General features: G+C 38.4%; 2 protein-coding genes across 3 annotated transcripts; one reads left to right on the top strand and one right to left on the bottom strand.

The window, feature by feature from the left end:
- The first annotated feature begins 1,449 nt into the window (after positions 1-1,449).
- On the top strand, positions 1,450-6,774 carry LOC143861243 (IQ domain-containing protein IQM1-like). 2 transcript variants are annotated; one of them, XM_077372188.1, is made up of 11 exons: positions 1,450-1,767; positions 1,918-1,998; positions 3,200-3,763; positions 3,876-3,990; positions 4,140-4,205; positions 4,504-4,592; positions 4,690-4,777; positions 4,880-5,017; positions 5,451-5,543; positions 5,692-5,793; positions 6,043-6,774. In XM_077372188.1, exons 3-11 carry the CDS (start codon positions 3,237-3,239, stop codon positions 6,481-6,483), a joined length of 1,659 nt encoding a protein of 552 aa, XP_077228303.1. In that variant the 5' UTR covers positions 1,450-1,767; positions 1,918-1,998; positions 3,200-3,236; the 3' UTR covers positions 6,484-6,774. The 2 variants fall into 2 exon arrangements, with proteins under 2 accessions (XP_077228303.1, XP_077228292.1); XM_077372177.1 differs by having other exon boundaries at positions 1,450-1,998.
- Positions 6,775-21,316: 14,542 nt separating this feature from the next.
- Positions 21,317-22,626, bottom strand: LOC143850998 (gibberellin 3-beta-dioxygenase 1-like). Its single transcript, XM_077360314.1, has 2 exons — positions 22,112-22,626; positions 21,317-22,030 (listed from the first exon to the last, which is right to left on the bottom strand). Exons 1-2 carry the CDS (start codon positions 22,582-22,584, stop codon positions 21,403-21,405), a joined length of 1,101 nt encoding a protein of 366 aa, XP_077216429.1. The 5' UTR covers positions 22,585-22,626; the 3' UTR covers positions 21,317-21,402.
- Between the last annotated feature and the right edge of the window lie 834 nt (positions 22,627-23,460).

A 23,460-nucleotide genomic window follows, 5' to 3' on the forward strand; every position in this document is an offset into this window, starting at 1 on the left:
GCTGAAATCAGAGAATCAGAGAATGGGAAAAATGAAATGGGAAAAATTAAAATAAAAAATTCAATTAGAGATTCTAATAATACCTAAGCACTAAGGCTGAGTTTCGATTGCCGAAATCAGGAGTCAGAGAATCTGCATCCTATTCCCTAGTAAATGAAATGGGAAAAATTAAAATAAAAACTTCAATTAGAAATTCTAATAATATTTTCATTCCGACCTGGGGCAGAATAAGAATATCACATCTTGGAGTAGGAAATAGATTCCGACATTTTCTCCCCTTTAATTCTTCCATGATGTCAATTCTGCATCCTTGATTCTGTTTATTTTTTTTATCCAAAAGCCAGAATCGGAACATGATACTCATTCTTGTGCTTAATTACAACAATCCAAGCGCACCCTAAATGTGTACAGCCAAAGTAGGACTGGGGACACTTTAATGGACAGTCCGATTTGAATTGAATCATGACCTAAACTTCTAGATCAAACCAATAAGAGGTTAGTTCTATTCGACCAGGCGAAGTGGGTCCATGACACCCTTAGGGGCTAACCATTTTTGTTTAGTTTAATGATTTAATAACTCTTAAGGCATATTACTGAAGGGGGGAAATGTCCGACATTGAATACTTCCAACTATGTTACATGGATTCTTCTGAATGGGTGAAGAATCTGTGTCGGACACGTACCGGATTCCAATCCTTTACTATTCATAGGGACACTTCTAGGTCTCTTTTAATTGTTTTTTTCCTTGTACAGAAATTATATGGTAGACGACCGTCAAGTCTCGTGAAGGCGGTACGATGGAAGTACCATCCTTGATATTTGATCCAACAGCAGCCTCTGCTGGTGGATCAAATATCAAGGGTGGCATCAATAGAAATAAAAATCAAGCGTGGTACCACTATGACGGTACTTGACAATGGGGCACCATATATATGAAAATAGAACATCATATTTGCTTGACCTAATAAAAATTTTAATATATTATTTAAGGTAATGATATTTTCATCCTCTTGCCGTACTTGCACACCCTCCTTATAACGTGATTTGACATAAAGTTACCCACTTTTCACGTCAAATCAGGTTATGATGGGGTGTGCACGTAATGGGGGGGTTGAAAATATCATCTCCCATTATTTATTATAATTAAAATTTCAGAATTGATTAAAACATTACTTCTCACGTCAAATCAGGTTATGAGAGGGGTGTGCACGTAATTGAGGGGGGGTTGAAAATATCATCTTCAATTATTTATTATAATTAAAATTTCAGAATTGATTAAAATATTTTAACGAATCCATGAAACTTTCTTTTTGACACAAATGTCAACTCAAACAAACACAAAACTAATGCAAAGAACAGATTTATAACCTCACGTTCATTTTCAAGGGTAATTTGGTAATTTTAAGGGACACTTCAAAGGAACCTAAACGCACGGCCATAATCTTCCCGGGAGAGTAGAGCTGTAGAATACGTTGGGAGTGAGAAATGGTGAGAAAATAAATTGTTCATGGGAAGAAATGACCAAGAAATCACAGGCCTTCAACATTCTGTCCTCCCTTTTTTGACCCGCCATATTTTCTTTACTCTAATATCAATCGGGATTCAAAACATTCAAACCATAGGAATTGAATTCTTCAAAGACCTGGTGTTTCACGCTTCAACGGTTCAACCCTCGTGCACTAGAAAAACAAAAAAAAACAAAAATACTAGCCGTTTGTAGTCACCAAAATTTCCATTTCTTACTGGTCTTGAAAGCTTTATTTCCTGGTATTTGCTTAAAGGTTGCATAGATGTGCATCTTCCATCTTTTTTTTCAAATTCTTTTCTTCATTTTTTTTTCCATGTCGTATTTGAAGGTGCAACGGACTTTTTTGGCTATATTTACAAACCCACCTTGTCTTTTGTTATATAAACCAGGGATATGTTCAGAAAGAGGGAGTAAGAAGTGCTTCAGTTGAAACTTGATTGGTACTTGCTGAGAGTAGTTTGCATTTGCAGGTAAAGAGAGCTTGTCTTATTCTCAAACTATGAGTTTGATTTTGATCCATGGCTGTTTTTGGTGTACAATCTTTGCAAGTTTACTCATAATTTGTACCCACAATCCAGTTAGATTCCACCCACCCAAACTAGACCTAATTTTGTATCCATGTTTGCATTTTTCCTCTGGTTAAATTTTCTGGTTTCCTTAATGTTTAATTTTTCTTGGTTTGATTTTGTTTTGGATTTTGGTGGGTAAATTGTAGAGATGCTAGATATGGTTTGAAATGGGCTCTTTTACCACTTGGGATCTTGTTTATTAGACTATTCTACTCAAGGATTCTAATAGATCCCTAATGCTGTTTTTTTTTTTTTTTTTAAATCATGGCTGATGTCTGAAACTCTCTTCTTGCTTCATCTAATTCGAAGATTTTCTCGTCGGACCCAATGCATTTTTATGTGCCCTTTGGCTTGAATCTAATTTGGATTGTATGGTTGATTTTATGATTATATAGGGGTTGTAGAACTAAGATCTGTCAGTTATACAGAAAAGGGATTGTGAATTCCAATCGAATGGAAATGTCATTGAGCTTTTCCTATCAAGGTTTAAAATTTCAGTTTCGGTACCGGTTTCCGACCTTGAAAAAATTTCGGTCGAAATCTGGTATAAAAATCGAAACCAATATTTTATTCAATATTAAATTTTGGCCTCAAAATTTCGGTGAAATATTAAATTAATTGAAAAAAAAACAGATTTTTTGGGTCAAATTTTGGAAAAACCGAAATTTGGACCGAAATTCCAAAATTTCGGCCGAAATAAATGACCATTTCGGTTTTGGGTGGTTTCGGTATCGATCTCCACCGAAATTCGAAATTCGGTCGAAATTTAAAACCATGTTTCCTATTCAGTTGTATTGGGAACTTGCCTTTTTGCAAATTATGTTTCTAAGTTTCATTTTAGAACATATTTCCCTGCACTTGCTGCAATCTGAAAACCAGCCTTGGTGTTCCTTTTAATTTCATCATTTTTCTTCATTCTCTCTGACATGGATATGTGGATTTTGGATTTTGGGACCTTAGGACTGTTAAAACCATAGTGACCAACATAAGATAAATTGCTGTTTAGTCTATGAACCATAGGAAATCAAGACAATATTTGTCTTCATTTGTAACTAAAAACTTAAATATTACAGCATCATGATCTTCTTATTCTGTCTTGCAGGGTCAGCTCTTATCAACTAAATCCTGTTGTCGCTTCAATGGGCTTATCTCTTTCCTTACTATTATCACCCTGGAAAAATGTCTTGAAAAGCAAGGTTTTCCATCTAGATGATGGCATGGACAATGACATTGAGACTGTTATAGTGAGATCTGTCAGTTTTCATGAAAAGGACGCTGAGGCAACCCTGAGATCAATTAGCTTCAAGGAAGAGTACTCCGAAACCACAACATCTGATATCTCTGGGAAAATGATATTAACAAAGTCATTAAGCTTCAAGAATTGGGAACCAGAGAAAATTAAGCTTGAGACTGACATTTCATTTGAGAATCAAGTTATGAACAATGATAAGCCAGTCTCAAATACTTTAAAGAGTGCCAATATGGGTGTAGTCCTTAAAGTGAATCCTCCAAAATGGATCCCTGACTTTGTTTCTCCGAGGCTCTTAGTTTCGCCGAGGCCTAAGAGTGAGCTTGATGCAGCTGCAATTAAGTTGCAAAAGGTCTACAAGAGTTACCGAACTCGAAGAAACTTAGCAGATTGTGCAGTCGTAGTGGAGGAGCTTTGGTTTGTCTCTAAATCTCTGTTCTCTTGATTGATTCCTATTGAATAATAGTTAGTTAGTAGATTTAATTATATTGCTATGGTGTTGTAATTGAATCATTCATTTTTAATGTAGGTGGAAAGCATTAGATTTTGCAGCTCTTAAGCAAAGCTCCGTATCATTTTTCGAAATTAAAAAACCAGAGACTGCTGTTTCACGTTGGGCACGGGCAAGGACAAGGGCTGCCAAGGTAATTCTAATTTACGCAAATAATTTCAATGATTTTAAATACTAGAGATTTTCTGCTGCTATTATAGTAAATCAAACCTTAAGTGTTTAGTTTCACCACATGACACTTCATTTTATGTCAAGAATAACCCGATCTCGATTCTCTTCCAGGTTGGGAAAGGCTTGTCCAAGGACGAGAAGGCTCAAAAGCTGGCTCTTCGACACTGGCTTGAAGCTGTATGTTTCCTTCCTTTGCTCCTATTGAACATTTACTAAATTTAATATCAATGTGTCCTCATCATTGTCATGGCCATCATCATCTTATGTTCTTTACTTTAGTATCTTGTAAGTAAATCTAAATGGGGATGTTTCTTTCATAATGATGTTACTTGTTTTTAACCTCCTAATTAATATTGTAACAAATTCATTTTGGGTTGAGCATAACATATTCCCGATAAGCCATCTCAGTTATTAAAAGAGAGCCATATAGTGTGTTACATGAGCATATTTAAATCTTCTCCATCCTGTTGTACAGATCGATCCTCGCCACCGTTACGGACACAATCTGCATTTGTATTATGATGTCTGGTTCGATAGCGAGAGCAGCCAACCTTTCTTCTACTGGTAACTGATCTTATAACCATTTATCTTTCTTCGCAGAAAATTTTTAATTTAGTTAAGCTTACAATATTTTTCTCCTCTTCTTTTTGTGAAAACGAAGGTTGGATGTTGGAGATGGAAAAGAAACAAACCTTGAGCGGTGCCCAAGGAACAAGCTTCAGCAACAATGTATCAAATATCTTGGACCGGTAAGTCGTAGGAATGAGATAATTTGCTGGTTCTTCCTTATTAGCTGTGTGTAGTGGACATTTATATATAATTCACGTTATCTTCATTGCTTCTCTTTGCAGAAAGAGAGGGAGGCATATGAAGTCTTTGTAGAAAGTGGCAAGCTTGTCTACAAGAAAAATGGGATGCTTGTCGATACAGATGAAGAGTCCAAGTGGATATTTGTTCTCAGCACGTCCAGGGCGTTATACGTTGGACAGGTGCATATCACACCCTGATTTTATTTTTATTTTTTTATAATGGTACCCAATTTTATTGAAAAAGGACTGAGATGGTCAAAATACAAAGTTACAAAAGAAAAAAGAAAAAGAAACAAAAAAGAGAGGTTAAGGGGAAGGAGAGGGAAAAACACACCCTGATATTATATTTCAATGTTAGGCTTCATTTAGTCTGTGCTGCAACTTTTAGATTGATAAAGTAAAATACTGTGTTTTCTATTCTTGGATGCTTGTGAGTATCTAGCACATGTATATGCTTCCTTTTAGCATAAATGTGGATGCGAATTTTGTATGTTATTTACACTTGTGTTATAAAATACTTTAATATATTAAGAATTTTTACATCTTACCAATCCATGCCAATGCAAATTAAGCATGTCTTCTTATGTAGTTTTTTTATTTATTTTATTTACAGAAGAAAAAGGGTTCATTTCAACACTCGAGTTTTCTTGCCGGGGGAGCTACAACTGCAGCCGGAAGATTGGTCGCCGAAAGTGGGGTTCTCAAGGTATATACCATAAGTTATATACTTCATATAACTTAGGTCTTTAACTCTCAAGTGCAATGATATTGTTCCAGCTTATATACTTGAAAGAAGCTGTTTTCCTTTGTTCTTCTCCTTTGTATATGACTTTCAATTCATTCCTCTTCTTTAGGCTATATGGCCATACAGTGGTCACTATCTACCAACAGAAGAGAATTTTAAAGAGTTTGTTAGCTTCCTTGAGGAGCACAATGTAGACCTCACCAATGTAAAGGTAATCAATCACTCTGCCCTCCCTTCTTTCTATTCAAATAATGAAAATTTTCAACAAAGTATAGGGCATTTCATGTGAAGAGGTCTGCTTCAATGGTCTGTGCCTACCAAGAACATTGTGGTTTGCTGTCTGTTTCCATTGTTGGAAGCAAAGGACCTACATATCATAAACTCTCCATTGTGGACCACATTTATCTATGATGCTACTCTCGAAAAACTCGCTGATGTTCATCTTTTGTGTTCTCTTCAGAGGTTTGCAATCGACGAAGACACTCCTTCATTCAGAATTACAGAGGAGCCTCCCAAGGAGGAGGTGGTGGAATGCACCACTACAAGTGAGGAAGCAGTAGACTTGAATGTAGCTGAGGTGGATGAGCCTGCCAAAGAGACCGCCAAGGTGGCAGATGACATGGACAATGTGGAGGCACCCACATTCCACTTGGACAGACCTTTATCATGCAAATGGAGTACTGGAGCTGGGCCACGTATTGGGTGTGTAAGGGACTACCCAAAAGAGCTACAATTCAGAGCTCTAGAGCAAGTAAATCTTTCACCAAGGGTCACACCTGCACCTTTTGGGAACTTTGGTCCCATCCCTTCGCCACGCCCAAGTCCAAAGGTCAGGCTCTCCCCTAGGCTTTCATACATGGGCCTCCCTAGCCCCAGGCTTTCTGTTCCCTGTCCCAAATAGACATTTTCTTGCCAATAAAGCATTCGCAAAGTGGCTCACCATGATCCAACGCCGTGGTCGGATCAATTAACTCTTCTGACACCTAAGCCTCTGGTGTCCTTCAATTGTAGTTTTGTAGGTTTTTATACACCTAACCTCTTAATATTGATTTTTTTTACCATTTTTTTATATCCTAATGGAATGGATGAATGATTGTCCATGTTACATTGTTATGTAATCCATGGGAGGTACTTAATGAAAGTCTTGTAATCCATTTTTTGTTGTAACATAGAGGAAGATGAGGGTTCTTTATTTATTTATTTAAAATTATTTTTTGTTGTATTTTCCGAAGTATCTAGTCATGATTATGTAATATGCAGTGGGTTAGGAGATGGGACAAAAATCGAAAAGAAAAAGCAGCAAAATTATTAAGTACAGAAAAAAAGGTGATCAATATGTACGTAGGACATCTAGTCCTTAAACTGCATATCCCCGCAGATATGTTAGTTTTGGGGTTTTAAAATATATCAAATGGGTTTGTGCTAACTGCCCAACTCACAACCCAACATTGCTTAAACTGCATATCAGATGTCTTAAAGTGCATATCAGATGATCCCAACCATTTTAATTTCGTGTTTTGTGTTAATTTGGAGACAGGATAGTTATTTGAATGGGATATTCACCTTGAAGGAACCCTCATATACAAATTATTGCAGGAAGGTTCTGATTTTGCTGTAATCCCTGACTACATTCGAACCATCTTGTATTGAAAAAGAACTCAAATAAGCAAACAGGAACTACAAGCTTGCTTGCTTCAAAGATTCGAGTGCGCAATCCGTGACTGTCAATAAAGGATATAACAAGCATACCAGTCATAAAAAATTCCCAAAAAGTGCCAAAACAAAGCCGACAAGGCCAACCATGAAAATTGATAAGTGATCTTTAGCATTGATAAATGCCTTGATAAAAACACCATTTTAAGATCTTTGAAGACTCTAAAAAGATTCTTTCACTACCCATATACCGAATGATGGCTAAATAATCATCCGATCGTGATGGGACCAAAGGAAACTTATTGTTAGAATATGTGAGATCTCACAGTCAGATTACGTTGAATTCACACCGTTGGATCACCACGGTGCTAGATTAGGCAAGTGGGTTGAATGGGGTAACCTAGCTAGATTAGGTAGCAGCTTAAATTAGCAACTAGGCTAATCTTAAGAGGTAGGATTTATAGAATTATCTCTTGCCTTGGTTATGTTTATTTCTTTCTATGTTTATATTGTATGTGCTCTATATAAGCACACCTTGAGATCCATTGTAATTCATTCAAGAATAATAGAAATTCTCTAAAATTCTTCATGGTATCAGAGCAGTTGATCCGAGCGACCTGCTGAACACAACATCCGTGAGTGCGTCCTCTGGCAGACGGCCGATCTAGCCGTCCATCGGGCATTGCACCCATCATCAACACCTCTACTAGTTGCGCCAATCCTACATCTTCTTCCTTACGTTTTCTTTCCCTACTCTTAGGTTTTAGTTTCTGCCCTAGTTTTTCGTTCCTTTTGTTTTCCTTAATCTGACATTCTCCATCTCCATAATTGCACACCTTCTTTTGGTATTTCAAAATCCAGTCTTTTGATTCATGCACCCCTTGATTTCATTTTCTATATTTCCCCTAGTATTTTTAATGCACTCATTTTCTTTCAAGACCCTATATTTAACATTTTTTTTTTGTTGAAATGGTAATATACTAAAAAGGAACCGAGACGGTCCACGAAGAAAATTACAGAGGGAGAAAAAAACAACAATAAAAATAACAATTATGGCGGCATATAATCAAACCACTCCAAACACGCTCTATTGATTCCTGCTTTGGCCAATAAATCGGCTTCACCATTAGCAGACCTCCTAATATGCACGAAGGAGGCAGAAGATCCCATCACCCAATCTGAAATCTCCTCGACCATGCTAAGAAATCGCCATGGAGGGGGAGCAGAACCCGAAATCTATCTCACAACATTGGAAGAATCTCCTTCTACAATCACTTTATCCATGATTTCTTTGTCCAAATGTAAAACACCCGAATAAGCGACTTTGACTTCCTTGCAGCAAGTAGGGGAAAACACTTCTTAATAGTTGGAACCAAAAATAAAGCAGCTGATTCAGTAGCATCAGGTGCAATAAAGGCTTGGTGTCATTGTGTTAATAAAAAATGGCTCGGCGGTATGTCAACAAACAGGGGGTCTATGGCTGACCGACATTGCACACCATCATTTAGCAGGTCAGCGGTTACAGGTACTTGAGGGAAGGAAAGATTTGGAAGAGAGAAGGTTGAAAAAAATGAAAGTAGATCAGATAATGGAACTTAGCCGATACAAAGGTATATGATTTTTTTGAAAAGGGCAATAGAATATATATATATATATATATATATATATATATATATATATGTAAAAACAGAACCGAGGTGGTCCTGAAGGAACAAAGATAATACAAAGATAGCAGTACAATAATTCAAGGAGGTAGATAGTCAAAGCACTCAAACACGGCCCGAAAGACTCCTTTCTTGGCAAGGGTGTCTGCTTCCGCATTGGCTGATCTCCTGACATGACGAAAAAGTATTGAGGAGCCCTTAGCTCTGTCCTCTATTTCCTCTAAGAAAGGCAAAAATCGCCAGGGGGGAGAAGCGGCGCCCGAAAGCCAGCGAATAACATTTAAGGAATCCCCTTCGATGATAATTTTGTCGCACTCCAGACTAAGCATCGAAAGAAGCCCGCTATGAACGGCTCGGACCTCTGCCTCGTTTGAGTCTGCCACTCCGATAGGCCCCGAGTAGGCCCAGAGGACTTCCCCTTTGTGGTTTCTACATAACCCCCCTACTCCTGCCACTCCTGGATTGCCGATAGACGATCCGTCAAAGTTAAGCTTCAGGGACCCCGGAGGAGGAGGAATCCAGGAGGGGAGGATTTTCACTTTGGTAGCCGATTCCAAGCATATGATTGACCATCCTTCCCAGAGGTCGAAAGCTGAAACAAAACGAAACAGAGGAAGGCTTCGAGCCCAGGATATGACCGCAACTATCAACTGAATATAAATACAAAGGTATATGATAGCACCCAATTTTTCCGATTCTGCAGTTCGACCTATGATTTATCATTCATGGACCAGGTTTTCATGCCTGGAACCATCCTTCCCATAACATAAAGCTAGGCGGGTAAGCGGTTGAAGACGCTAGCACGCTAAACTATACTACGACGATGGCTCCAAACTGGATACAATTACAGATACGGCTCAGAAGGGACCGAAGAAGCAATGTCACTCGATCATTATCAAATTGACTGCAATCTTTTTCTGTCCGTGAAATCGATTTTACGGTATAGACGCTTATGACCTCCCCCTCTGTGCCCTACAGTAATTATTCCTCTGGCATTACGACCTTTACCACAATGATGCTGTCCATAGATCAAATTATTTCGTGGATTGGATCTTATTCGTGATATTGAGAAAAGATCAATATCAATAAATATCTCTATGGATTATCCTAATTTCTGTGTCTTGATACAGATACAAATAAATTCATTCAATTCAAATTATTTCTTTGGCCCAATTATTGATTAGAGTTTGTAATACCACAGGGGCCAGAGAAAGCCCATACTACCAGAACGATGACCTTCATCGTTCCTGAGTAGGCCACCAAATCCCGACGGGCCTGGATTCCCAAAACTAGCACCATCAAAGTTTAGCTTGAAATATTCAATCGGAGGTGGATTCCACTTTTTATTTACCTTAGGTTTGATTGTCGCCTCATTATATACTATTTTCTTTCAAGACCCCATATTTGACATAAGCGCTGTTTTTCACACATTGTCCCTATATTTGTCATCTGAGCCGCTTGTTGTCATTTTTTCCCCTTCTTCATCCATTTTTCTTTGTCCTATTTCAGTTGAGATACCTCTTCGAGGTGCGTGCCTGAAATTGATTACTCTACTCAGTTGAGGGGCCTCCATTCTTTGAGGTTTATGCCCGAGAGAGTCAAATTCCATGAGGATCGGTACTTGCTGACTCATGATTTCTCGCCCATCGTGGCCCATTCTTGCCCATCGTGGCTCATTCTTGCCCATTCCGACATTAGTCTATTTTGACCCATTTCTTGCCCACTCCGGCATTGGTCCATAGTGACCCATTTCTACTCGTTCATCGAGGCTTGAGTATCATCTAGCTCCTTTGAGGCTATGATCTATTTGCTTTTAAGCCCTCTTCGTGACGTATCAACAAGCGGCGTCTTCTTCGGCATTCAGTATCGGTTATCATCGGCAACAACATCAGGAGATATTCATCATCAATCTTCAGTAGTGCTCTTCAAATCAAAAGATTCTATTTTCTTATGGGGATAAAATTTATTTTCTTATTGGGGAATTTCATAGTAATCAAACGTATGTTGATTTTTCAATCCACATACGTTTGAGGGGGCATGTTAGAATATGTGAGATCTCACAGTCAGATTATGTTGAATTCACACCGTTGGATCACAACGGTGCTAGATTAGGCAAGTGGGTTGAATAGGGTAACCTAGCTAGATTAGGTAGCTAGCTTAAATTAGCAATTAGGCTAATCTTAGTAGGTAGGATTTATAGAATTATCTCTTGCCTTGGTTATGTTTATTTCTTTCTATGTTTATCTTGTATGTGCTCCATATAAGCACACCTTGAGATCCATTGTAATTCATTCAAGAATAATAGAAATTCTCTAAAATTCTTCGCTAATGGGTGACCACCAAATCAATAGACAGGATCACTATAAAGTGTCATATGTAAGGTGGGCCAAATTGTCCAAATTTAAAATAACATAGGAAAAACTAATTAAATTTGGGTGGTAGTTCTGATTTGATTACACTGTAAAAACTTCAATCCAGTCAGTCCCTTCATCTACTTATAATTTTAGGGGATTTGTTAGAGACCAAATCACAGAAGGCACTGTTGCATGAGACAGCAGCTATGTAGGCTCACTTTTCAACAGATTTTGTTTCAATTCATCTGGCTTGGCTGTTCTCTCATGCAACAGCTGGCCCGCGAAATTCCTTCTGCGCCGGTTCCTAGCAAATCCTGTTTTTATAGGGAGGCTTTGGAAGTAGTCATTGGAGAAAGTTTTGGAATATGTGTCATTTAAACTAGGTCCCACCCAAATTAATCTTAATCTTTGACGAGTGTAAGTCTTTTGGTAGTTTTTATATTTTAGTTTAGTTGAGTTTAGATTGTTATCTACAAGCTATTTTCTAGGAAGTTAAGAGTTTATCAACTTAGAGTCAGTTAGGATTGGAAACAGTAATGTTGGTCGTATGAAACAGTTTCTAAAGGCTGTTTTTCGTTGTTTTGCTAATGATGAATAAAATATAAAACTTCTAGAAAAAAATCCTCTTCTTTTCTTCTTGTGTTATGTATTTTTGTTCATAAATCTCTCTCTCTCTCTCTCTCTCTCTCTCTCGTACAATTCGAACCTCTGAGGAGTTGTTTCGTCTATACTGTGAATTGCTTTCCATTTTGATAAAGATAGAAATGGCAACATCCAATAGAAGGCAAGCTTGATAAAGAAAAAACGAAACTAATTGACAATAACTGCCATTTAGGTACTAAGTCATTGCTAACATTAAGGTATTCAACTTTAGAACGTTGCATGCTTTCCAACATTGATCTTGCCTTACATTTAATGTTGCAGTTTATATAAAATCACCTTCAGCTTGCCTTCTATTTGATGTTACCATTTCTATCTTTATCAAGCGTGCCTTCTATTGGATGTTGTTCAATTTCTATCTTTATCACATCTTGATTTCTTATTTTAGTTCAGTGCTAATAATGCCTTGAGCGCGTGTAGCTTGGGACCATTCATCTGTATTGGGAACATATTCAACTTCATTTTGTAGCCAACTTCATGGGGTCTTCAAATAGCATACATATTTGGGCTTTTGTATTTCTTTCCATTGGTTTGATTCTTGGGAGACAAAAGATGAAGAAGAAAGAAAGTAGCAGCAGCAGTATTAGTGATTTTGGTGACGATTTGTTAATTGAGATTTTTTCTCGGTTGCCTGTGAAATTTCTGAGTCCTTCGAAAGACGACTGCTTGTAGCCATGTCCAGCTTCTTCTTCCAAACTGTTGTGTTTGATATCAAGCACGACATCAAACTGAAAGAAATTGCATATGTTTCTAAATCAGACGATAGCGCTATCAATGACAGCATCACAGATGGGAGTCTCAGTTTCTTGACATATCATCCTTTGTGGGAATCATTGATTGCTGCAACGGATTAATTCTCTGCTATTGTAGAGAGACTCGGATCTATTATGTATGTGACCCTCTTAGAAGGAGATGGACTGGTCTTCCTGAGCCCACTTTAACTGGTATTTTCACTACTACGAAATTCGCCTTTGATCCCCATCTCTCCTATCACTACAAAGTTATTCGTATATCAGTCCCCTTTGTCCAAGAACGAACGTCGATAATTCTTGAGACCTTCTCCTCTAGTGAGGGCAAGTGGGTCCAATTTACAGTGCTCTGTGAACCCATCACCACTGGCTTGCGTGTCCAGGAAGCTAGTTTCTTTGGCGGAACTTTGCATATACTTGCTTATCCATGCCACATTGTGCAAGTTAATGTGAAGGAAGAGAGTTGTCTGTTGATCGCTTTGCCTGGAGGCTGATCTCCCTTTGGGTTTCTGGTGAAATCTGGAGATAATCTCTATTATGTCGAAGAAAGAGATTATCTATTAATATGGATGTTAAAGGGACAGAGAAGTAATGAGTGGATCTTGAAGCATAATGTCAATCAGAAATCCTTCTTAGAGAAAGTTCCTCAAGCCTTGTGCCCTCATTCTAATGGGTTTTTCTTGAAGTTATGGGCCATGACTTTTCATCCCGATTCTGAATTTGTTTTTATGAGTTCACATTGTAAGATCTTTTCTTATCATCTCCGCAGCTCAAAATTGGAGTAGGTATTCAGTTTAAGATGTGAGGAGATTCATCAAAGGTACGAGAGTAATGAAAGCGACATGCAATTGATTTTCCCTTTCATGCCATGGCAAACTCTTCAAGATCACTTCTAGCAGCATCAACACACATTGACGATATGGAAGCTATCCAATTCACCATTTCTGCAATTCTTGTCGTTGTTTGTGTGTATGGATGGGAATGATTTTTGCAGTGAAACTTCTCTGGGTCTATCATTTCCCCCATTTTGTTCTTTATGAAGTAATACTTGAAGTTTGTTTGAAAGCCATCCAAGCCTTCTTTGAAATATGATCATAGATGTGTATATGCTGGTGCAAAAATCCTACACACTATTTCTACGAGAGGAATCCTTCGATCGAAGGTTCGAATGAATGCCTTTCCAATGGAAAGATGCAACTCGATTTCTAGAGTACCATGCAAACTACAATCAAATGACTATTTACCTTCAACGAAAGAAAAATTCAAGAGAATACCTTCAACCTATTTACAAATGAACAGTTTGGATCATCGAAGTGGGTCGTATAGTACTTTTAGAAAAATAATGGTTTATACAGCCATGCATCATATAAAATCTAAAAAAGAGAATTTATTCAGGCTATGTTGTAACCAAATTGAATGGGGAAAAGAGATTTATATTGAAATAGTTTTGCTATATGTTTGACGACGTATTCCCTTGGTTTGCAAGTGGGTGGCGATTCTAACTTTGAAGTACACGTAATTAAGGGGTTGGATTATATGGACCGTTCTTCCGATGGGATCAATACAAAATAAGAATCAAGTATACTTTCCCATTATCTAAACAGTCTAAGTGAGTGGCTTTTGCTTTTAAATGAAGGTCATAGACTAATTTTGTAACATGTAGCATCTATGGACATTCCAGACCACCCTATTGATCATACATAAGGCAAATGTGGAATGGGCTGTTCATTTGATGATCTCAACGGTTCATTTGATGCTCCACCACTCAAATATGATGTAACCCATTAAATCTTCTTCATAGGATGATCCTAAACCTGATGCAATTTCAACGTAATGACAGATCCATTGTAATATTCTTTATCTTTTTACATTTTCTAAATTACACACCTAAGTTCCACAATCACATGAAATAATGAAGAAAAAATTAAATATCTTCTTCAAAATTTCAAAAAATAAATTAAAATATATAAAGAAATTGGAAACCAAAAATAAACTTCAGAACAATGCGAAAACAGTATAGTAGAAGAAAGTTAAAAAATTAAAATTATCCTGATCTGATCTGATCCGATCCAAGCCATGAACAATGTGACCGTAGATGGAGATCGTTTAAAGAAGAACCCATCACAAATCCTCTGCAAATTCTTGAACAGCAGGCTGAAAGCGTAAACCCTAAACCCCATCGCTGATACCACTCCCTCTACACTTTCACCCATATGGATATGCCTGTAAATCATTTCAGAAAATTGATGCATTGTTATTTAAATATTTGGTTATAAAGCATAAATAAACGGAGAAATATACGGAATAAAATAGAATAAAAATAAAACCATGTACAATTATGGTTCATCTAAGTTTGGTCCAAAAGATCACATCTTATATCCCAGAACCACTAGGGAACCACATCTTATACCCCGAAACCACTAGGGAACCACATCTTATACCCCAAAACCACTAGGGAACCACATTTTATACCTCGAAACCACTAGGGAACCACATTTTATACCCCGGAACCACAAGCGAACCACATTTTATACCACAGAACCACTAGGGAACCACATCTTATACCCCGGAACCACTAGGGAACCACTAGGGAACCACTAGGGAACAACATCTTATAACACGGAACCACTAGAGAACCACATTTTCTACCCCGGAACCACTAGGGAACCACATTTTATACCTCGAAACCACTAGGGAACCACATTTTATACCTCGGAACCACTAGGGAACCACATTTTATACCCCGGAACCACTAGCGAACCACATTTTATACCTCGGAACAACTAGGGAACCACATTTTATACCTCGAAACCACTAGGGAACCATATTTTATACCTCGGAACCACTAGGGAATCACATTTTATACCCTATGTTTATCACCCAAGTTCAAATTTGTGACAAGTAATAGTGTTTTTTTCCCAAAATACAATGGGATTGGAGCTTGCAAAGGATGGCAATGGCTGTAATGATTGTTTTTCATGTTGGATAGGTTGGGGAAGAAGAAAGAAAAAGGTGAAGTGGGGAGGTGAAAATAACTTAGGGATTAGAGCCTAAAAAGATGGTGGGAAAAAGCAAAGGGGGTATATATGTCCTAAAGCCATATTCTCTCACCTGACAGCCTTTTTTTTATAAAATTAATATGTCTACCCTTTATTCACAAGAGGAATTCTAGACAGAAGGGAGCCCTTGCAAAAAAGAGGTGAAAGGGCTCTCTCATTGGCTACACATCACCATCATGCATTAATAATTGCCGATGGTGATTTGCAGCCAATGGGGGAGCCCTTTCACCTCTTTTTTGCAAGGCTTCAGTTTCGACTTCTTCTATTCACAATATAACTAAAACTTTGCATTTATTTAATAATTTTCCCAAGATAGTAATTTACAAATCCCTAAAATCTCTCCCTAATTATTTGAAAAAGGACGACCCCTCGCTCTCTCTATAAAAAAAAAAGAGTGAAGAAGAGCTCTTGCCTCTTGGTAAAACCCTTAATGGCATGTAAATGTATAATGATTAGAAACGCCCCACTAGGAACCGAATGACTCAAAAAATCAAAACTACTCTAACTTTGCAAGAAAAACCATGCAAACTTTTATATAAAGAAAACAGATATTTGTTGGTATACATAATGCCTCCTTGTCATTTTTACGAAATTAGGTATTCTCAAGATCATGGTTTAAAATTTCGGTTTTGGTAACCGTTTTGGACCCCACCAAAAACCGAAATTTCGGCGAAATCCTAAATTTCGGTCCGAAATTTGGTACTTTGGTTCCAAATTCCGAACCCAAATTTCAAAATTTCGGTCCTAAATTCAAATTTTCGGCCCGGAAATTTGTAACACTTCTTTTTTTTAATAAATAATGTCTTTAAACCGAAATTTCGATCCGAAATTTGGTAAAAGGCGAAAAATTGAATTTTGGAAATTTTCGGTTTCGGTCCCCACCGGTAACCGAAATTTCGGATTTCGGTCAAAATTTTAAACCATGCTCAAGATGTGTATCTCTTGGCTACACGGCATGTCTTTTTAAATTATAGTAATCAATCAAATCCATCTCAATCGTCTGGATTCGATGATCATTCGTACTACTTTTAGGAACATTTTGTTTGCACTAACAAGCAAATCATATCCACTAATCCTATGATTATCGGAAAAACAGTTGGATAAATGATCTTTATTTCACGAGAAGGTGTGCAGAGAGAAATCTTCAACCTGCTATTCCGTCTTCGTTGAGATGAGGTGTTGAGAGAGAGAGAGAGAGAGATTTTCAAACGATTAGTGTTATGGAGGGAGAGGTTTTATCTATTACTATCTTGATGACTTTTCTAACTAAAAGTAAACATTATCTATAATTATGGGTGGGTAAAATCGGTAAAGAAAAAAATTTGAAAGTTATTTTAGAGACAATATGACAGGGTAAAAACAATTTTGTCTAGAAAACATTGAAAATTCATACCTCGATCCCTCATTTCTTATCCGATTTTAACGATCTTATGCTCTACGGAAATGGGAGAGAGCATAATTTCTGTTAAAAATAATTTAAAAATCACTTGAAAATCGCTTAGACACCTAATCTATATGAAATGGCCACTAGTCAACTAAACAAGTGCCAATTTGGTGTTGGCTCCTGTTTATTTTGGGATTTTTATGGGGTTGTCAATTAGGATTTCTTTCTAAGGTTATCTAAAGGTTTGGTAATCATTTTTGGAGTAAAAATTGATCTGGAGTTGGTTTTGAGAATTTTCGGAATTTTTTCCGAGGATTTTCAGGATTTTTTGGGGACTTGCCCGAAATCTTACCGGGGGCCCTTGAGTTTGTTTGGAGGTTTTTAAGTTATAATTAGGGGTTTCGGAGAATGGTTTGGGACTTGGGGTTTCGGAGAATGGTTTGGGACTTGGTTAAGGGGTTTCTAGGGCTATTCTAGGATTGTTCTAGGATTGTTCTAGGGTTGTTTTAGGGTTGTTTTGGTAGTCCAAATGGTGATGGGGTCTTCCCATTCTCACGCCATAAAAGTGTCCCATCCTTTTTAGCTTGAGAGTTCGGATCAATCTAGAATGTTAATCCTCGGAGCCTTCATCGAGGAAACCTATAGTTAGTCCGGGTCCGGTCAAAATGGGTGTATACTGAAATGAACAAGCATCTCAGATGAATTAAATGAATAAGACAAAATCTGTTGAAAAGTGAGCCTATGTGGATGCTCATTCATGCAACAGTCGGCTTACTAAAATGGTCTCTGCAAAAACTTACCAACTCACCGCCATCTGTTTCCTGAAGAGGATCAATTAGATTTAATTATGAGATCGTAGCATATGAATGTGCAAGCGATAATATTATAATTTTTTATATATAATGATTACAATTAAATTAGGTGAGCGTTTACAATAAATATATGATTCAATCAAGACTGATGTAGAGATTAACATGTAGCTAAATATGAACACAATTGATTAAAATAAATGAGAGTCATATAGAATTTGAATGAATGCTAAATATGAAAATTTACTTGAGATTTAAGGATGGATGGCAAAATAAATGAAATGTGAAGAAAATGATGAATGATTAAAGCTTGAATAAGGTGAATAAGATCAAATAAGATATAATAAATAATAAGCAAATGAAGAATAATAATTTAAATTAATGAAAAGGGTTTAGAGCTTACCCAATCTTTTAGCTTGGGTTAGGGGTGCAACTTGGGCGGGCTCAACCCGAACCCGACGGGTTCAACCCATAAAAAAGTCGGGTTGGGTTGAGTTCGGGTCGGGGTCGGGTTGAGTTTTCTCAACCCTAGTTGAGCTCGGGTACGTAGGGTTCGGGTTCGGGTTGAGGGCTTGGGCAACCCGACCCGAGTCAATTCGACATTTTTAATAATTTTTTTTTTTTTTTTTAAGCTTAAAATCTCGGGTTGGGTTGGGTTGGGTTGAACACGGGTCGGGTCGGGTTCGGGGTGGCAAAAAGGGTTCCTCGGGTCAGATCGGGTTGAACCTCGTTGGGTTGGAACTCGATCGGGTTGGGTCGGGTTCGGGTTGAGCAAATGGTTGGTCGGGTTGGCCTCAACCCGACCCAACACGACCCGAGTTGCACCCCTAGATCGGGTAGGCAACCCAAGAGAAGGGTGAATTGGGCCTAGTTAAAAACTTTTATTCTCTTGAAATAATTTATTTTGATTTTATGTTACTTAGAGTGAGTATTTTATTCAAGAAAATGTTGATGGATCTTTATGGTTTTGCTTAATTTTGGGATGGTAGTGAGACTGATAGTCATCCTTATTTTTATTGATGTACAGACTTAGAACTATTTATATAGCTGGTTTTATTCTTGTTAAGGGTAAAATCATATGTGATAACGATTGCTCACCTTGCAGGTGTGGGTTCACGTGCCGGGCCGTGGTCTTGGTTCTGGGCCTGAGTGCCTGACATTATTAGATGTCCGTTCTTGTTACAAAAAACATGAGCATTCTGCTCTCAAATCACACTATACTTGGCAATTTACCACTTAGGTAACTGACTATGGGATTTGATTCTATCCGAGCTCAAATCGATGTGGGAGTTGTAAGGGTCTAAGGGGATGGGTTTCACGGATTCTACGAGTGAAGACATTATGATTTGAGAAGGTATGAGAGTGGCTTCTTGGTTTTGGGCCCTGTGTTGGTTGTGCTTTTATAGTGAGAGAAATGGATTTTCCTCGTTTGTATCCACGGCTGTGGGTACATGCAATAATTGTAACGCTTCTGAAAATCTGTCAGATATAATTTTTTATTGATGTACAGACTTAGAACTATTTATATAGCTGGTTTTATTCTTGTTAAGGGTAAAATCATATGTGATAAGGATTGCTCACCTTGCAGGTGTGGGTTCACTTGCCGGGCCGTGGTCTTGGTTCTGGGTCTGAGTGCCTGACATTATTAGATGTCTGTTCTTGTTACCAAAAACATGAGCATTCTGCTCTCAAATCACATGGCAATTTACCACTTAGGTAACTGACTATGGTATCTGATTCTGTCCGTACCCTAAGTGTAAGGGTGTAAACGGATCGAATTCAAATCGGATATGGCTATATCCGAATTTGAATCGGATATGGCTATATCCGAATTCGATTACAGTACACAGTATCCGAATTCGGATTCGGATTCGAATTTGACTGATATTTACTATCTATTACCGAATTCGTATCCGTCGGATATTGTTCGAATTCGGATATTATCCGTATCCGTTTATCCTGTAAATTTGAACATTTTATTGCAGCAGTTTATCTTTCTTCTCCTTCTTACTCCTCGAATAAATTTTCTAAACCCTAAAACCAGACCTCTACCTTCTCTTCACAAAATTAACTCCCAAACTTTAAAATATATGATATATTTCTTCTCCTTCTTACTCCTAGAATAAATTTTCCAAACTCTAAAACCAAACTTCTACCTTCTTTTCACAAAATCAACTCTCAAATCCTAAAATATATGAGATCCTCTTCTTCCTGTTAAAACCAAGGCAGAGAGAGAGAGAGAGACGCGGTTGGGATGGATGATGGTGTTGGTAGTGGTCTTTGGATATTTTTTTTTATTTTTATTTTTATATATATGATGGAATGGGTTTGGGCTATTTTGAACAAGGGAAGTGGGAGTGGTGATAGTGGAAGATGAAGAGAAATTGGGATGGAGATGGAGATTGGGTTATGGTTGGAGATGACTAGCGGTGATGGAGGTGGCTATGAGAAGGTGGAGAGGGGCGGCGGTAGATTTTGGTGGGGTTGGAAGCACCAAGGAATGCCGAAGATGGTGTCTCAGCCTCCTCCTTTCTCGTCTCTCTTCCTTCTCCTTGCAAACCTTAGAAGTCTCCTCTTTTAATTGTATCTTGGGTTTTTATATAACCTAAGTTGAAAAATTAATCTGAGCCGTCCATTTACCATCAATGACTATGGCCTTTTTACTCTAGAATTCTCTATAAACTATGACCTCTTCTTTCAATCACCATCATTCATTTGTCTCTTTCATCCTACAGCCCACATTTGTTGCTTCATAAATAAACCATGACAAACTCCAAGAATGCCCTTAAAATGAGAGATTACTTCATTTCCTACTCAAAACACTTTTTTGTTTTTTGTTTTTTTTCTAAAAAGAAAATTCATTTTCTAAAAAGAAAATTCACTTTTCTTTTAGAAACAACCGATAGTGTGTCATTACTAAAAAAAATATTAATGATATTATTAATAATAAATAAAAAGGATTTACTTCTCGGATTCGGATGTTAAACGGATCGGATATACCATTTACCGGATTCGCATCCGCTAAGAGCCGGATATCTCATAAACGGATTCGGATAATATCCGCTTGAAACGAATCTGGATAATATTCGCTGTAAACAGATTCGGATGCGGACGCTATCGAATATCCATTTACACCCCTACCCAAGTGTAGCTAAATGTGATGAGAATTAATTAACCCAGGAGATTTTCGTCTCTCTATGGTACATTATTCTTCTCTCTGGTACCGTTAACTTTTTGCTACTAAGTATACACAGGACTAGAACAAAACACTAGCATGTGCTTGTACATGACTTGATATACCTGATCTGCTCGGGCCTTGCATGCTCACCATCCTTCACCAAGCAATGTAGAGTAAGCACATAGGTCCCAAAAGTACCATTTACTAGAAAGAGAGACAAAAGATTCTAAAGCAGTTATTCCTTCCTTATTATAAACTGATAGGCTTCAATACATGTTCTTATTACAAACTGCTAATTCTCTGCCCAAGCCTAGTTGGTGAGAGGTTGATCATGGCCGTCGTTTTGATCATCAATGTTAATGCGAATGGCAGCAAGCCCATTGTCGAAATTATTCTCCTTGATTCGGAGGTACTCATTCCATGACACAGCACCATATAGCAGAGGGCGTTCAGGGCCCACGAGCTTCAGAAAGGGCGAGATTTCAACATCCTCAGGTGGGCCCCAAAGATAAGCCATGGAGAACCGGGCTCGGGTCTGGTTCACGACCGCCCGGTGAACTGGACTCTGGAATCGGCCATTTGAGAGGATGTGAAGGAGGTCCCCAACGTTGATGAGGAGAGCACCAGGAAGTGGGGGAACTGGGACCCAGGCCGGATCTTCGGCCCGAAGGAGTTGGAGTCCGGTGGTATTGCTTTGGTGAAGTATGGTGAGCATGCATGAGTCCGTGTGTTGGCCTAGGCCCATGGCCCGGTTTGGGTCCGGACACTTGGGGTAGTAGTTCATTTGAAGAGCGGCTGAGGACCCAGTTTTGGCCTCTCCTCCTGTGGGTTCCAACCATTTGACATCTTCCTTGTTAATGTCCAAGTATTTAAGCAAGAGACCCATGAGCTTCTCAGCCAGTTTCTCCATCTCCTTGTCGTATTCTTCAATTACATCGCTGAATTCAAGCAAAATAAAATTTGGGTCAGAAAGATAGGGCCAATATATATATTTATATTTGGGTGCATGTAACATTTACCAAAATTGCTTGTAGTCTTGAGGCCAAAGTTGGCGAGCATGCTCCATGGGAGAACCCACAATGGCGAAGCCTTCATACCACAAGAGCTTAGCGAAGAAGCAAAAGATATGCTTGAGGCCATAGCCCTTGAGCCCATCGGGTCCTTGAGCAACCTTTAGCTTCTCTTCTAAAGGGAGCGAGAAAAGGCGTCCACCTTGGTCATCTATAGCCTCCAGAAGGCTGATGGGGACTCCGTGGTTTGTGAGATGGAACATACCCCATTCCTCGCATGCATTTCCAAGGGATTTGAAAACATTAGGATCGTCTAGATCGATAACGGGCACAGATTTGAAGCTCGATGATTCAGTGGATAGGGAGTCGTTGAGGGTAGGCCAGGTGTGAGAATCAGGGACATATTGGGCCGAGCTCAAATCGATGTGGGAGTTGTAAGGGTCTAAGGGGATGGGTTTCACGGATTCTACGAGTGAAGACATTATGATTTGAGAAGGTATGAGAGTGGCTTCTTGGTTTTGGGCCCTGTGTTGGTTGTGCTTTTATAGTGAGAGAAATGGATTTTCCTCGTTTGTATCCGCGGCTGTGGGTACATGCAATAATTGTAACGCTTCTGAAAATCTGTCAGAAACGTTATCCAATATTGAAACGTGGCCTTTCTCTGGTTTAATTTTGATTTATCTATACGACTAGCTTTCCTTATTTAACTTACTTGCCTAATCTACCACTGAGATTATCCAACCGTTTACTTCAATTTAATCCAACAGTGAGAATTCACAGATTCTAATCGTGTGGTAAGAGAAGATATAATTTTTCCTTGCTGTTTCAAATTCCTTCAACATTGGATACGAGACTCATGGTGTTTAGATATAGAGTTTCTTCTTGTAGGCTATGGGTTTCAGGTTTTCTCCCAATGCCATGAGTTTGGAGATTGCAAAGTCCTGCGACTTTTGCATTCAAACGGTGCTCATTATTGGAGTCGTCATAACTAGGGGTGCAACTCGGTTCGGGTTGAGGCTGTCCGAACCCGAGCCGAGCAACCATTTGCTCAACCCGAACCCGACCAAACCCGAGTTCCAAACCGACGAGGTTCAACCCGACCCGACCGGAGGATCCCTTTTTGTCAACCCGAACCAGACCCAACCCGAGATTTTAAGCTTAAAAAATTATTAAAAAAAAATTGAAAGTTATTTAAGAGACAATATGACAGTTTTGGTAATTAAGAAAATTTTGGGAAAATTTTTGTAGATAAGTTTTGATGTAAGGGGTTTCTAGTAGTTTTTCCTTTAACTAAAGAGGGGGACGAATTTAGATAGGGGGTATTTTGGGGTGTTTCAATTCAAGATTTTCCCAATTTA

This window comes from Tasmannia lanceolata, unplaced genomic scaffold (genome assembly GCF_043159265.1).
Source record: "Tasmannia lanceolata isolate RefF3 unplaced genomic scaffold, GAP_Taslan_0.1 ptg000003l, whole genome shotgun sequence".
Lineage (NCBI taxonomy): Eukaryota > Viridiplantae > Streptophyta > Magnoliopsida > Canellales > Winteraceae > Tasmannia > Tasmannia lanceolata.

Bases quoted from the DNA above. Each gene is read 5' to 3' on its own strand.
- LOC143861243 (XM_077372177.1), top strand. From the start codon at position 3,237: ATGGGCTTATCTCTTTCCTTACTATTATCACCCTGGAAAAATGTCTTG. The intron at 4,593-4,689 runs GTAACTGATCTT...GTGAAAACGAAG, and splicing joins AGCCAACCTTTCTTCTACTG to GTTGGATGTTGGAGATGGAA. The intron at 5,544-5,691 runs GTATATACCATA...CCTCTTCTTTAG, and splicing joins CCGAAAGTGGGGTTCTCAAG to GCTATATGGCCATACAGTGG.
- LOC143850998 (XM_077360314.1), bottom strand. From the start codon at position 22,584: ATGTCTTCACTCGTAGAATCCGTGAAACCCATCCCCTTAGACCCTTAC. The intron at 22,031-22,111 runs GTAAATGTTACA...GCTTGAATTCAG, and splicing joins CAAGACTACAAGCAATTTTG to CGATGTAATTGAAGAATACG.